Source organism: Dreissena polymorpha, chromosome 3 (assembly GCF_020536995.1).
Source record: "Dreissena polymorpha isolate Duluth1 chromosome 3, UMN_Dpol_1.0, whole genome shotgun sequence".
Taxonomy (NCBI): Eukaryota; Metazoa; Mollusca; class Bivalvia; order Myida; family Dreissenidae; genus Dreissena; species Dreissena polymorpha.
The window spans coordinates 94,820,759-94,832,707 of record NC_068357.1 but is presented as its reverse complement, the minus strand read 5'-3'; the positions used below and the strand labels follow the sequence as shown (position 1 = coordinate 94,832,707).

The 11,949-nt window shown below is 37.9% G+C and overlaps 2 protein-coding genes and 1 long non-coding RNA gene across 6 annotated transcripts in view; 2 read left to right on the top strand and 1 right to left on the bottom strand.

Moving 5' to 3' along the window:
• Nucleotides 1-337: 337 nt before the first annotated feature.
• The window catches only part of LOC127875368 (uncharacterized), a 22,918-nt gene continuing 11,306 nt past the window's right edge, over nt 338-11,949 (top strand). The window contains exons 1-2 of one of the 3 annotated variants that reach the window (XM_052420406.1): nt 338-404; nt 1,117-2,058. In XM_052420406.1, coding sequence (XP_052276366.1) covers nt 1,124-1,972 — 849 coding nt within the window. In that variant the 5' untranslated portion in view covers nt 338-404; nt 1,117-1,123 and the 3' untranslated portion in view covers nt 1,973-2,058. Of the gene's footprint in view, nt 405-1,103; nt 2,059-11,949 lie in introns of those variants that run through there. The other 2 variants (XM_052420408.1, XM_052420407.1) reach the window with 2 other exon arrangements.
• LOC127875372 (uncharacterized) overlaps nt 5,796-11,949 on the bottom strand; it is a 24,424-nt gene continuing 18,270 nt past the window's right edge. The window contains exons 1-3 of one of the 2 annotated variants that reach the window (XM_052420413.1): nt 9,727-9,893; nt 6,368-6,512; nt 5,796-5,968 (exon numbers count right to left, since the gene is read on the bottom strand). In XM_052420413.1, coding sequence (XP_052276373.1) covers nt 5,854-5,968; nt 6,368-6,512; nt 9,727-9,808 — 342 coding nt within the window. In that variant the 5' untranslated portion in view covers nt 9,809-9,893 and the 3' untranslated portion in view covers nt 5,796-5,853. Of the gene's footprint in view, nt 5,969-6,367; nt 6,513-9,726; nt 9,894-11,949 lie in introns of those variants that run through there. The other variant, XM_052420414.1, reaches the window with a different exon arrangement.
• On the top strand, nt 10,530-11,863 carry LOC127875373 (uncharacterized). Its single transcript, XR_008047380.1, has 2 exons — nt 10,530-10,606; nt 10,921-11,863. It is a non-coding gene; the product is annotated as an uncharacterized LOC127875373 (long non-coding RNA).

Genomic DNA, 11,949 nt, shown 5'->3' with positions numbered 1-11,949 from the left:
TTAGAATCGCAGACTCGCAGAAGTTAGCATTAGTGTAATGGCAGACAGTCACGTGACTGACAATATGGCGGCGGTCAATTTATCGATTCTGAAACGGTCTATACTTGATTAGGAGATAACGTTCAAAAGTGGTGATATAAGATTTAATAACTTTAATGTTTATGTCCTGTATGGATTGCCATATATTGCCATTGTAGCAAAAGACTTTCGTTAATAAAAAAATGTCGCTCATAATTATTTTTCTGAAGTTTCACTATTCATTTATATTGATTATTCGCATAGTTAATATGTTATGTTCAACCGAACACGTCATATGACGCGACGTTAAATGACGCTACGTAAACGTTGGTTACAACGTCAAAGTAGAAATCCAGCTAAAGCAGTAGACACCAAATTGTCAACTGGTAAATATTATTGTTTTTATTTGCTTCTTAGTTTCAATATACACTTGTTTTATTGAGTAACATTATGAAAATGTAGTCCATTTATAAAACCAAGTTTTGAAAAAAAATAGTGAGGATAAATGTATCTGTAAGTGTAAAGAAATTTCTGTGTTGAAATATTTTGTCCTTATACAAATTAATAAACTGATATAATGCTTATTATTACGTTAAAATTCATTGAAATACATTGCGTTATCCGAAAGTGTGTTAATATAATCAAACTAAAATAATAAGAACACATATTTATGGAACATTTGTTTCAGCATTAAAAGACATACTTTTTTACGATTGCGCGGCTATTGACATTAATGTTCATGGGTCAATTATTGATTACTATTGACCGCCCTGATTTTGAAATCCGTTATTAAAAAGCAGTTTATTTCTGTTTATATAGATGGTCAATTCCGATATAAGTAAAGGTTTGTGTTAAATATAAGATTAATGTAAATGTAGAAGTGCGGTGGTGTAGTGGATGAGGTGTCCGCCTAGCGATCGGGAGTTCGTGGGTTCGAACCCCACGCGGGGTGCGTTCTCGTTAACTCCTCCATAGACACCTAGTACTGGTTCTTCCCAGGAAACGGACTCGATAATGTCCCTCTGCTCGAAAGAGCGGTTGGCAGTATACAAAGATAGATAAATGTTTGTCAATTCGTAATAAAGGTGTGTATTTCAGGTAAACCATGGATGCACACACACTACAGAACATACTTCGCAGCAACTATAACATCAATGAAAAGTTTCAGGCCGAGGGCATATTTATTGCCCTTCAAGGCGGCACCATGAAAGCTAATGGTCTGTTCAGTATCGGCATTGGTGAAAGGTTCGTAGTCGTCGCCGGTATCACAACCCGCGGACCGGATATCGACTACAATCCGGTGTCTCTCACTCCGGTAGGTCTGCTCGGTGTCACGTACAAAAATGTCAGCATGATTGTAACAATCTCCAGTCCGCTCAAAGGAAAGAATTTCTTTCAGTTATGCAGCATTAGCAAGGCCGCCGCTATATGGAATGATTTCACCACCGCCATTGATTACATGTACCTGGCGTCTAAATTAAGCGGCGACATTTGGTGCAGCGCGTCACATAGTGCTTCATCATCATCATCAGACGCCTCTGTGGATGTAGAACATGCGTATACATATCAGAGGGGCTTCATAGGGCTGACCCTTCTCAATTACAGATGTCTGTCTCCGCAAAGGTTTCCTACGGCGGATAGAAGCTTCAGCTCTATTTCTTTGCCCGATATGGTATGTGGATCAAGCAATGCCAAGCACGCGGCGTGCCGGCAGCATGTTAAGAGAGGTCACAGTTTGGACTGTGTCGACATGTCAATGGACAGCTTCATCAATGATTTTGATACAAACCAAAATGCAGCAACTCATCAAGAAGACTTTACTGCGCCCGATACAGTTATTGGGAAAAATTGCGGGCAACTAACCGACGAACGACGGACGGACATGTCAAGCAAGCAGCCCAGTTTACTTAAGAGGTTCCAGAGCTTCTTTACCTGCTGTATAAGCATGCGTTGATTTTTTAGCATTAATCTTTGATATTTTACTTGAGAAATCAAATGTTCACATTTTTGTTGCGACAATAAATTCATTGATTGAACAAAGTCGATTTTGTTTTATTATGAAATTGTGTGAGTTCTAATGATTTTATATCGAGAATAATCGGTCTCGAGCAAATAGTAACACTAGCATTAAACCTAACGGACTTGGACTACGTGGCCCTTTAATATCAACTATCTGACGAAAAACCTAATTTACGACTGCATGTTATTGTAACAGATACCAAGACATTAATAGAATAACATTACAGAAATAAACTAATTGCTTTGGCTGCTTAAAACAGATTATCTTCAAAACTTGTATCGTGACGTAAGTTTGATGTGTCGTACGATATTTAGTAAAACGGGCTCCTGAAAAATCTAGTACTGCAGAAAAAATATGGTTTACCACATTATGATACACGTTGTTGATGTTTGTTGCATGCAACGTGTCTGGATCTATATCATGTAAGGAGCTCTAGGAGCATCGCTGTCATCTATACCGCGGATGCGCAGGCTTGGCTCGAGCTACGCTGGCCGCATATGGCATAAGGCCAATTTTCACAAGACGCGGTCTTTAACAATCTCATGGCGTTTTGTGAAAAGAACATTTAACCACGATACTTTTCGATAGAAAATCGAAGACAAACTGTGTATTTGAAGCAAACTGTATGTAGCCTATTTTGGCTTTCAGAAACGATTTCCATACAGTCTGACCGTCAGACCGTGTACGTCACACATGTGTGATAAGAGAATTAAACAATTTCCCTCTTATCATGATTCTATAATTTTTTTGGAAGTGGTTTATCACAATGCCGGTCAGAGGCGCTTACCGATAGTTAATTCCCTAAACTTAGTGATGAGGCCACTGTTTGGTGGTATTTATGTCAAATCAGCTAATGAAATATTCGTAGTTAATCATTCGGATCTACTGCCGGGAAATGTCCTTACCATGTCATAGGCTGTTGATAATGTTCATTTAAAGTGAAAAGCTGGGTTAGACAGATCTACGCCGATGAACTAACAATATATAACTGTATTCCTCTGTTCATATTTATCTTAACTCCAAAACTATAAATGCGTAGGCAAAACATAAATAAATATGTAATTACACACATGTAATGTAAATGCGCGCCAATGATTAAGCAACATTAATGTTGTGCTGCAAGGTTGCCATTCAATTCATTTTCGTGAATTAGAATTGAAATCTCGCCAGGAAGACGACCTCTTAGCCCACTTAATCACGTCTCCTCGCGTTTAGAAAAGCTAACACCAAAGTGACGTTTAGAAAACCTAGAAAAGCTAACACCAAAGTGACGTCGATGCTAATATAATGCGCGATATTTTACTTTTAATTTATTTTGATTGACGTTTTTTTATCCCTTATTGCACTGGTGAAAGAGTTATGTGGCAAGTGTTTATTATGAAAATGCAAAAACTAATAGTTTTATACATTACATAGCATAAGCTATCTATAATGGGTATTACCTAAGTTAAACACGCTCTCAGACTCTTGCGCGCATTCCGAAATAATCCATGTGTTATGGTGGTTTAAGTTATAAATAACACTTCTATAATAGTATTCAACGATGTCATTTACGACAATATTTACAAAACCTTTTTTTCCACGTGTATTTGAAATGGTGGTTTATATCTGGGATTTCGGTTAAGTAATACACGCTTTCTGACGCGGAGTGGGTACCGAAATTTCCGATGTTGTTCTCAACCCAGGCGAACGACAAAAGGAGGTCATGCTGACTGCACTGGTGTTGGTCGTGCTGTTCACCATGATCTTTGACTTCTCTGTGCGGACCTCCATCCCGTATAATCCTGCTCATTCATAGAGTCTGGTGGTGAGATCTTGAAGTTTATTGCTGATGTCACCTATATGTTCAATGTCATCAGTGAATCACAAGTTGGAGATGGGTCTTCCACCGATGGAGATAGATGTGTTGTGGTCTTGGAGAGTCTCCTGCATTATCTTCTCAAGGGTAATGTTGAACAGGACGGGAGAGAGAAGCCATCCGTGACGGACGCCCACTGATGTCCTGAAAAAGTCTCCCTGCTGTCCGTTGAGAAGTACTGCGCTTGATGGCATATCCGTAGAGTTTTTTAATGACTTGCACCAGTCCTTTGTCAGTAATGTTGAATCCTCTAATTACATGCCATACGCGGTCGAAAGCTTTCTTAAATCAATGAAGTTGAGAAAGAGCTCACGTGGGTGTTGCTTGTGTTTCGCAATCATGATTCTGCAGTTGAAGATCTGTTCCATTGTGCTCCGCCCAGTGCTCTTTGGCCAGCATAACCTCGGTCTTACTTTTCAATCGATTACGGATGAAAGGATGATGCGTAACATGACTTTGCACGGATGACTGATGAGGCTGAGGGTGCGGTAATTCTCGCACCACATACGGTTGCCCTTTTTAAGAATGGATATTACCAGTGACTGTGTCCACTCATTTAGTCACGTCTTTTTTTCTCGGATCTTTTGGCATAGTACAGTCATTGCCAATGTCGTTGCCTCTCATTCGTGCTTAATCAGCTCGTAAGTGACGTAGGCCACTCCCGGAGATATTCCTGCCTTAAGACTACGCACTGCCTCCTTCACCTCTGCCTTAAGTATGGACGGACTTCCGTTGTCCGCTTCTGGTCTGGAACTGTTCTAAAGGAGACTGGAGTCTGGTTAAAGCTGGTAGTTGAAGAGTACACTGAAGTATTCAGTTCACCTGTTTAGGACTGCGGCACTCTCGGTAAGGAGATTCCCGTCAGTGTCTGATATAACACTGGCCTAGGGCTGACTGGTCTAAGTGTGGGTGCTGTAGGTCTTCTTTCTGCTGCCAGCGTCATCTCGTTATCGGTGATGTATTGTTCCTCAATCCATTCTTCCTTGACCTCTTTCATCTTCATATATATATTCATCATATGAGCTTTTCATAAATAAAAACATTTCTTTCAAACACTATAATATACTTGATGCTAATAGTGGTCTAGGCGATATGTGAATATTTTCACTAGGACGGACATTATGTTCTATACAACAAAATATCTCAGTTAAAGGTTAAAACTGTGAATATACAAGTTTGTCACAAAATCACCACAAACGCTACAAAGTTACAATCATCGATATGCATACGTTTCATGACATATGCTGGTATTTTCTAACGATTGGTATCCCAACAACTTACACATATTACTGCACATGTTCTGGAATAATATAGGCTTTATTTATCTTTTATTTCTCGTAAGTATATGCATACATGTTAACAATAATAAGGCATAGACAATTTTAATAACCGTAGCCACCTAATTTTGGTCATATTCAATAGCACTTTGCAAGTTAAAATTCAATACATTGACCGTGCTCTGTGAAAACGGGGTTTACTGCATGTGCGTAAAGTGTCGTCCCATATTAGCTTGTGCAGTCCGCACAGGCTAGTCAAGGACGACACTTTCCGTCTAAACTGTATTTTTGCTAAGAAGAGACTTTCTTTAAACATAATATATCATAAAAGCGGCAAGTGTCTCCCCTGATTAGTCCGCACAGGCTAATCTGGGACGACACTATATGCACATGCATTAAAACCCCTTTTCACTAAGCACGGCTCAAACAATTATATGATTTTAGTATTTAATCAAAATATTGAAACATTATATCAACATATGACATGATAAAATCGCCCAAAATAATTAATTATCTCGCAGGGAAAAAAATGCTGCGTCGTGATCGGGTGAACTATTACCCTGAATATTTATGTTGTCAATGATCCTCACTATCAGTGTGACAATGATAAACTAACGTAGTGTATATGTTAACAATCTATTATTTAACGTGTTGCTATATCACAATTCAGTAATTCAACTTCAGCAGTCTTTGGTCTCGTCGTCCTCTCGCACGAGTCTCATCGTGCATCCGTCCTCCTCAGTTGTAATCTTACATCCTGGTATTGGGGCAAACACCCCTGCATGGATACCGTATCTGCAACACAAAGTGATCTCAACTCGCATATTTTTCTATGTAATAGGCAAAAGTATCGTTGCTAAACTACCCAATAAAAACTCAGACAATACCCTCTCTCATTGGTCTAGTTAGGGCGTTCGCATGCGGAGTAGGAGGTCGTAGTCTAGGTAAACCAAAGGGTCTCGACTTTCAAATTTTCTTATAAATTACTCTCTAAATTAATATTTCTTGGTACTTTTTACGTTTTTCCTAATCGTGTTAATAACGATTAAGCTTAATAAAATTACCCCATTTCATATAACAATTGGTAAAAGTGAATTGATATTTCGGAAAACAAAATACATATTCCTATAAAACGTTGATAATCGAAATAAATAGCGGCCGTAAGCTGCAAACAACAAACTCTATTATACATACCCACAACATGACAAGACCGATCCGCTCTGATGAGAAACGATACATATGCAGCGTTCACATTTGTCTGCGTAGGTCACCTCCGTCCCAACATCAATGAGCGTTCCGTTCTGAAGAGCGCATTTGCCGCCGTGAGCGGTATCACTGGCTGGAAATATATCGGACTCGTAGAAATGAAACGATGAGTCAATTTTTATTTTCATTTATGTTTGATGGCCTGAAATAAATTGTTAGGGTCAGTGCTAGATCAGTAAATCGTCCGGGGAAGACGGAATGTACTATTATTAAACGTCTTATGTTGATAATAGAGTATTGTGTTCAATGTATCAAATAACACGAATTTTAGGAAAAGTAATGAATGAAAAACTACCGGTTGATGCCGTTTGTCTCGCATTGTGAGACAACAGTAGTATAGTGTCCATGATGGAAGTTAAATCGTTTAATTATCTAGCCAAACATGTGTGACGTAGGCAGTCAGTCTGTCTGAAAATCGTTCATGCAAGCCAGAATAGGCTACCGACATTTGTCAGATTGTTATCAATAACACAGAGTGACTTTAATTTTCTATCGGAAAATATCTTGGTTTGATGTTTCATTTACAGGACGCAATGAATTCTTTAAAGACCCGGGTCCTGCGAAGCTGTGACTTTTGCAAAATGCTGCCTACGTAACTCCAGTCCAGCCCTCGCAATCGCGCAGTATTGTCAGGATATGCATACTGAGGAGGATACTCAGGAGATAAAACGAAACCTTGCGTTCTTTTTTAACCCATTTATGCCTAGTGGACTCTCCCATCCTTCTAAATTGGATAAATTTATTTTTAAAATTAGGGATGTCTAGTATATTTATTTGTATATTTAGAATATTTCTTACAGAAATTCCTTTCAGCAAACAGCACAGACCCTGATGAGACGCCGCGTCATGCGGCGTCTCATCTGGGTCTACGCTGTTTGCCAAGGCCTTTTTTCTAGACGCTAGGCATAAATGGGTTAAAGCAGAAAGCATAGCACCTGACCAGACTGCGCAAGTGCGCAGGCTGCGCTTGAGCTACGCTATTCGCATACGCCATAAGACCAATTTTCGCATAAAGCGAAAGTAACAGTGTTGTTTGACTTTGTGGAAAGCAAATTGCGTCTTATTCAAATAACAAATTATGACGAAGACATAAATTCAGAATATGCCTCGTTAGGGCATATGTTATGTGACCACGCGTATTAAAATATGTATATTTGAACACGTTTATATGGCTTATAAACGTGCACTTAACGACAAACAGTATATGACGAATTAATGTGAAGTAACGTTTAACGTTTTACGTTTATTCGTACAACTCAATATGTAGATGTTGTATGAGATAATCGTACGATGTATAAAAACAATGTGATAGATAAAATTCAAACTGAAGCTGCCCGCATTGTTTCCGGCTGTACCCGACTTGTTTCCACAAGATTACTTTTTAACGAAGTTTGCTGGGAAACACTTGCCAAAAGAAGGTTCAAACACAAACTCATGCTTTACTTCAAAAAGGTGAAGCTGTCAAAAGGTTAATTTAAACTCATCGATAGAACAGTTCAAACTATAGATTTATATATACACGGCCGTTAATAACGCGCTCAGGTCCGGATGTTTTGAAATTGCATGGATAATTTTACAGGGTGATTAGGTTTTATATGATTTTACAAAATATTTTTTTAATCGGACAATGTAGTGCTATTCAGCGAAGATTAATTCATCCGAAAATGTACAAAAACATACATGCTTAACACATTTAAAAACGTGAGAACCTTTATAAGTTGTGGCATGGTGGAGTTTTAAAAAGCATTTCGATGAGTTTTTCCTGTGTGACGAGAGAATTTTCACCCAATTAAATCGCTAACGTCACCAAACGAATGCGTACAACATACATTAGATGCTGCATGCACAAAAATATTGGCTTCTTTCCGCCGTAGTAGATAAGTTTGCAATTTTCCAAAAGAGATGAAGTCAATGCTTAGGAGATGGCGCTAATGATAGGAGGTGGTGCTAATGCAGGATGTATCAATTAACAGTCGTGTCGCAATGACATTATCACATGAGGTACATTTGATTGATAATATTATTTGTTATATTTAATTTATTTTTCAACGTACACACTAAGGCCCAAATCTTTACAGAAGATAAACACAATCTATAATAAATAAGATGTTGTTTTCTTAATATATAAGTGATCAACTCAATTAGGAAGTCACCAACATGAATAAAACAAATTGCACTATATATACAAAACAATTGTACTACTCAATAAAACCAATAACTTTATGTTCAACATTATCAAAATAGTTCATTGACATCAATATTTGTATACAGTATGGTAATTCACGAAATAAATATAGGATAATACTTCTTCTTGAAACGATGATCTGTGTCCCTTAATCCAAATGCTTAATTTACTTAATGGCCAAGGTCAACGAATCTTAATTAGGCTCATATATGTTGTTTTTCTCACTATCAACTCAAAAAAACGAAGACAGCTCGGTCTTTTTCCGTGTACTTTTCTGTAAAAAAACAAATGTTAAATGTTGTTATCTTAGAAAGACGAACGTTTAAATCAAACAAGACATTATTAGAAAACTACATTTTCTAATTGAAAACGCATGCGACTAAAATATGCTAACGTAATCAACTTACACAAAATAATGTGAGTTCTGTAAACATTATAAAAACCATAACATGAAATATTTCACTTTAAGCTATAAATGTGCATTGGCGCCACCTCATAATCTTAGCGCCACCCCATTTGCATTGGCTCTATCTCTTTTTGAAAAATGAAAATTTATCTATTAAATCGGCTAAAAGCCGATGTTTTTGTACACGCATTAACTTGTACGGGTTAAAAGCAATCGTTTTGTGTAATGAGCGATTTAATTGGCTGGGAATTGCTCGTCACACAGGCAAAAGACATTGATTTGCTTTTACGATTTCTACCATGCAACAACTTATAAAGGACCTTACGTTTCCAAATTGGTTGTGATTGTATGTTTCTATACATTTTTTAGATGAATTTATAATCGCTGAATCGCAATACATTGGCCGATTTTTTTTTTAAATAATGCCAAATGTGTTGAAAAACATATTAAACCTAATCACCACGTAAAAATATCCGTTACATTTCAAAACATCCGGACCCGAGCGCCACCTCGGAAGTAGCATTGCAGCATTTATTAATGCATCTTAAAAAAGAGGTGGCGCGCGTGATTAACGGCCGTGATATAGTTTCCTGAATTAATTGATAATTCGTTCATGAAAATAATGTTTACAGCAACGTCTATTATTTTTTTGTAATATGATTTTGTTTTCAGCATGTCAAAAAACTCTATTCCTACCTGACACGAAACAATAACCGCTAACGTATGTCGCGCTAGATAACGTCAATGTCAGAACGAATAAGAGATTCATGGCTGACATACCGTCCAAAACCAATATACGAATGCTGTGGCGTGTTGATTGTTCTGTCGGTTTATCTTATCTTCTAAAACGGTGTGGAGAACACCTGTTTCGGTATTCACGTGGTTGACATTAAGTGCTTGTTACACATGTACATATATTTCGAAATTAACACGCATACGTAATAGTATATTTTTATTCTACAACATGACATGTTTTACTTTAATTTGTCCATTTCCTTAAAAGCTTTCAATGAATTGTGTGATTTTCAAATCATGTTCATGACTGACATTTTTAACTGACAATTTGAGATATTGCCTTTATTGGAAACATTCTATTTTTGTCTTTTGTCTATGTGTCTTTTAATAACATTATACGGCAATTAAGTTCAAATTAGGAGACCGCCTACTTGCTAACAATAAGTACCTTCTCATTTTAGCGCTAATCGCCCAAACGAGGAAGGAACATTTTTCTTATAGCCTTTAACATATTGAATATGAAGAAGGGAGAAAGGAACAATTTCGGGGTTTTGGCAGGCACTTTTCTAGAATCTAATGGAGCGCTGATTATGTTATTCAATATGTACACTGTAACTCTACTAGCTAAAAGTCTTATTGCTGTGCCAAGTTAGATTTTAGAGACGGCGAAAATTATTGCTCCCAAACATAAATGTGAACAATTATTTAAACGCACACGTGTCATGACGTTAATCTGTGACGTTTTAACTGATCGTATAAAATCACGCAACGTCAACGCAACGTTAGTTACAAAGGCAAAGTAGCAACCGAGCTAAAGCAGAATACATCGCATTGTCTATTGGTAAATATTTTCTCGTTATAATAATTATCGAAATGTTTTCATCTTTTAGCGCAGTAATAAAGACCAAACATTTTGAATTTTTTTCTGCTAAATTACAAAGTTCATAATTAAGCAAATGCTTTATAATTAATTGGAACGTGAATTGATAAATTGTTGATAACGATTGACCACTCTGAATTTAAAATCCCTTACTTAAAAGGTAGTGTTTTTTGTTGTTTAAATGTTTGACTCAGATATTCATACATGTTTGCGTTAAACATGCGCTTAATTATAACACGTCGATTCATAATTATACATGTACTTGTTTATTTCAGTTACACAGTGGACGCAAACACATTACAGTCTATACTTCGCAGCAAGTACAGCATCGATGAAAAGCTTCAGGCTGAGAGCATATCCGTGGCACTCCTCGGCGGCACTGTGGAAGCCATTGGTCTGTACGGAATCGGGATTGGTGATAGGTGCGTCGTCGTCGCCGGCATCAATCTCCGCGGACCGCATATCGACTACGATCTGGTTTCTCTCACACCAAGAGGTTTGCTCGATGTCAAGTACAAAAACGCCAGCAGGATAATAACCATCTCCAGTCAGTTCAAAGCCAAACAGGCCTTCCAGCTATGAAGCAGCGCCAAGGCTACCGCAATATGGGATGATTTTACCACCGCCATTAATTGCCTGTCATCTAAATCCGGCGAAGACATTTGGTGCAGCGCGTCACTCACCACTTCATCCTCATCAAGCGCCTCAATGGATATAGAATATGAGAGGAATTATCAGCGGCCCTTCATAGGAGGGGCCCTTTTCAATTACAGATGTGTATCTCTGCAAAGGTCTCCCACGGCGGATGGAAGTTTCAGATCCATCTCTTTGCCCGATATGGTATGTGGACCAACCGATGCCAAGCACGCGGTGTGGCGTCAGCATGTTAAGAAAGGTCACAGTTTGGACTGTGTCGACGTGTCCTTTGACAGCTTCATAAATGGCAATGATGCCAAACGCAATGCAATATTTGAACAGGTAGACCTTACTGCTCACGCTGCAGTTATTGGGGAAATTAGCGGTCAACTAACCAACGAGGAACGGACTGATTTGTCAAGAAAGCCGTCCAGTCTAGCCGAGATGTTCCGGCGCTACTTTACCTGCTGTAACAGCAAGCGTTGAACGTTTTTTTAGATGAATTTGTTTTTGTTTTTTACATGAGAAATAATAATTTCAAATGTGTGTTTGATGCAATAAATTTATTGCATAAACAAAGTCGATTTTCTTTGTGTTTATTTTATCATTATAGGAGTTCTAATTATTAATTGAGAATACCCGGTATCTAGCAAAATCTGGGACCACTT